Here is a 2,315-nt window from a genome sequence, read left to right on the forward strand (position 1 = left end):
TACCCAGGATCCCTACCCAGAGCCAACTCCCCAATCGTAAGCCAAGCCAGATCCTCCAGCAGTGTTCCAGAAGCATCTTTACCAGATGACAGGGGACATGCCCAACCTCAGGTTCGTCCCCAGACACTCCCGTTGAATGTCCAACCTCAAACCAGTCCAGCCAAAGACCACGTTCTGTCACAGCCTCAGATCAAACCCCCTGTGCAAACACAATCTCAGTTTAAGCCACCATTTAAGACTCCAGTGCCCTACCAGACTCCGTCTCCGCCTTCACAACGCCTTCCAGTTCCTCAGCCATCTACAATAGCCAACAACCCCAATGACCAAACCAAGGCCTCTTCTAGACCTTCCAGCTCAGTAAGTAGCGCAAACTCCAGTCTGGAACGAAGTCGACGTGAACCAGATGTGTTGCCCTTGCACCGTGTTGACTCCAGTGGCCCAGTGCTGCAGTCTTCCTCCTCCCAAAACTCCTCTCTGGGCTCCACCACACCAACCAAGGAAGACCAGTTGGACCAGCTTTATGCAGAGACTATCAACCGTCATGAGAACCGGCGCTACCTCCCTTTCCTGCCTGGCACAGGGCGTGACATTGATACGGGTTCAATTCCAGGTGTGGATGAGCTCATCAAGAAGTTTGACAGCAAAGAGACTCAACAACGTAGGGGTCGGTCAGGGCGGAGGAATCGACTTAACCCAGAAGACCGCAAGCGTTCCCGTAGTGTCGATAGCGCCTTGCCATTCGGTCTTGGGGGTGAATCTGACTACTTGGATGAAGTTAGTCGGAATCGAGGCAGGTCTACAGAGCATCTCCTTCGCCCATCACTGCTCCTGCAGAAGGCCGCTGGAGTAAAGACCTCCCCCATGTCGCCAACTTCCACTGTCGGACCCAGGATAAACCTAAGAAGCACAACACAAGTTAAAAGTGCTCCAGGCTCTCCTCAGGGCACAGTCTACAACTCTTCAGCTGCTATTTTAGGGTACAAGAATCCCCAGAGTCGTCCCTCTGTAGCACCTGTAGAGAATAAAAATGAAGAGGCCAAACCATCACAGGGTATGAAGTGCCTGTCAAGTGTGAAAATGGGATCAATTTCTCGTCCCGCTGTCAATGATAAAACATCAAGCACTGAAATGGATACTCAGGTAAGAATGAGGTCTTCCGCTTTGCTATTCTGACATATTCCCACCATTATGGGGTGACCAGTAATTTGTTTTATGCATGTATACATTATTTGCCCAGGTGACGCCTGATCTTCTGAAAGGTCAAGAAGAGCTTTCACAACAAACAAATGAAGAGACTGCCAAGCAGATATTATTCAGTTACTTCAAAGATGGGTGGGTGCACTTTTCATTGTTTTGTTAAACATAATATCAACAAATTCTAAATAGTTTTTTTTCCCAAAAACATTAAAGAAAAACATTAACTTAAAATATTTATTAATTGGTCATTGGCAAATGAGAGTCCATGATAAAGAAAGGGGAAAACCCTTTTAAAAATCTAAAATATAATATATGCATACCATATTCTAAAGAAGTTTCGATTTAATGCATGCATGTTTATAATAACTTTTAAAAACATTTCTTAATTATTATTATTATTATTATTGAGGGTTTTTTAGATTTTTAGGAGTGTTGTCATTTTATTGGAGTATTGACATTTTATTTATTTATCCTATTATTATTGGCCTTAACAAAGAGTCATGAAGGTCTGCAGGGCTCCTCTATAAGATTTCATTTCCTTTAATATTTTTTTTCTGCTACATGTTGGTTTCACCACTTGACTTTAATCTGGCACACTAAAGTTTTTGACAAATTAAAACCGCGACAATTGTGTCCTTATTGCTCTATGGTTGTTTCCTACTCGATAGTGTTCACTCTTTTTCTGAGAAGTGAGATTTTTCTTTGGAATTTAAGGTAGTTTCCACATAGTCTGACGCATAATGATAACACTACAAGAATTTTACCTCCCCTACATTGATTTGTGTACAGTAGAATCATCCACTCACAACTTGCACTCCCACACCTCTATCTCACCCTTTCAAGAAAAAAAAGCAGGTTCTTAATGTTCCTCCTCTTAACATCTTACATAAAAATGGCAAGTCATTTCAAAAAAGCTGCTTGTTAGATGTTCCAAACTGTTCTTTGCCTTACTGCCAACAACTCAAATCTGTTATTTTGCTTGGACTAAATGTCCACCCAAAACAGCACTGTTTCCTGCTCTCATCTAATCCTGCATGATCACTGCACAGCTTCAAACGCATGCTGTAGGTGACCGACGGCCCAACCTGCTCTAGTGAATAGCTGAACCCGTGCCCTCC

The 2,315-nt window shown here is 43.2% G+C and overlaps 1 protein-coding gene across 1 annotated transcript in view; it reads left to right on the forward strand.

Annotated features, from left to right (window-relative positions):
- The window catches only part of LOC107596498 (cingulin-like protein 1), a 13,016-nt gene extending 11,126 nt beyond the window's left edge, over window positions 1-1,890 (forward strand). Inside the window, exons 2-4 of the mRNA XM_016287245.1 lie at window positions 8-1,140; window positions 1,238-1,332; window positions 1,866-1,890. Of these exons, the coding sequence (XP_016142731.1) occupies window positions 8-1,140; window positions 1,238-1,332; window positions 1,866-1,890 (1,253 nt within the window). The remainder of the gene's footprint in view (window positions 1-7; window positions 1,141-1,237; window positions 1,333-1,865) is intronic.
- The last annotated feature ends 425 nt before the right edge of the window (window positions 1,891-2,315 follow it).

The sequence above is a fragment of the Sinocyclocheilus grahami genome, unplaced genomic scaffold (genome assembly GCF_001515645.1).
Source record: "Sinocyclocheilus grahami isolate Dianchi unplaced genomic scaffold, SAMN03320097.WGS_v1.1 scaffold219.1, whole genome shotgun sequence".
NCBI classification, from domain to species: Eukaryota; Metazoa; Chordata; class Actinopteri; order Cypriniformes; family Cyprinidae; genus Sinocyclocheilus; species Sinocyclocheilus grahami.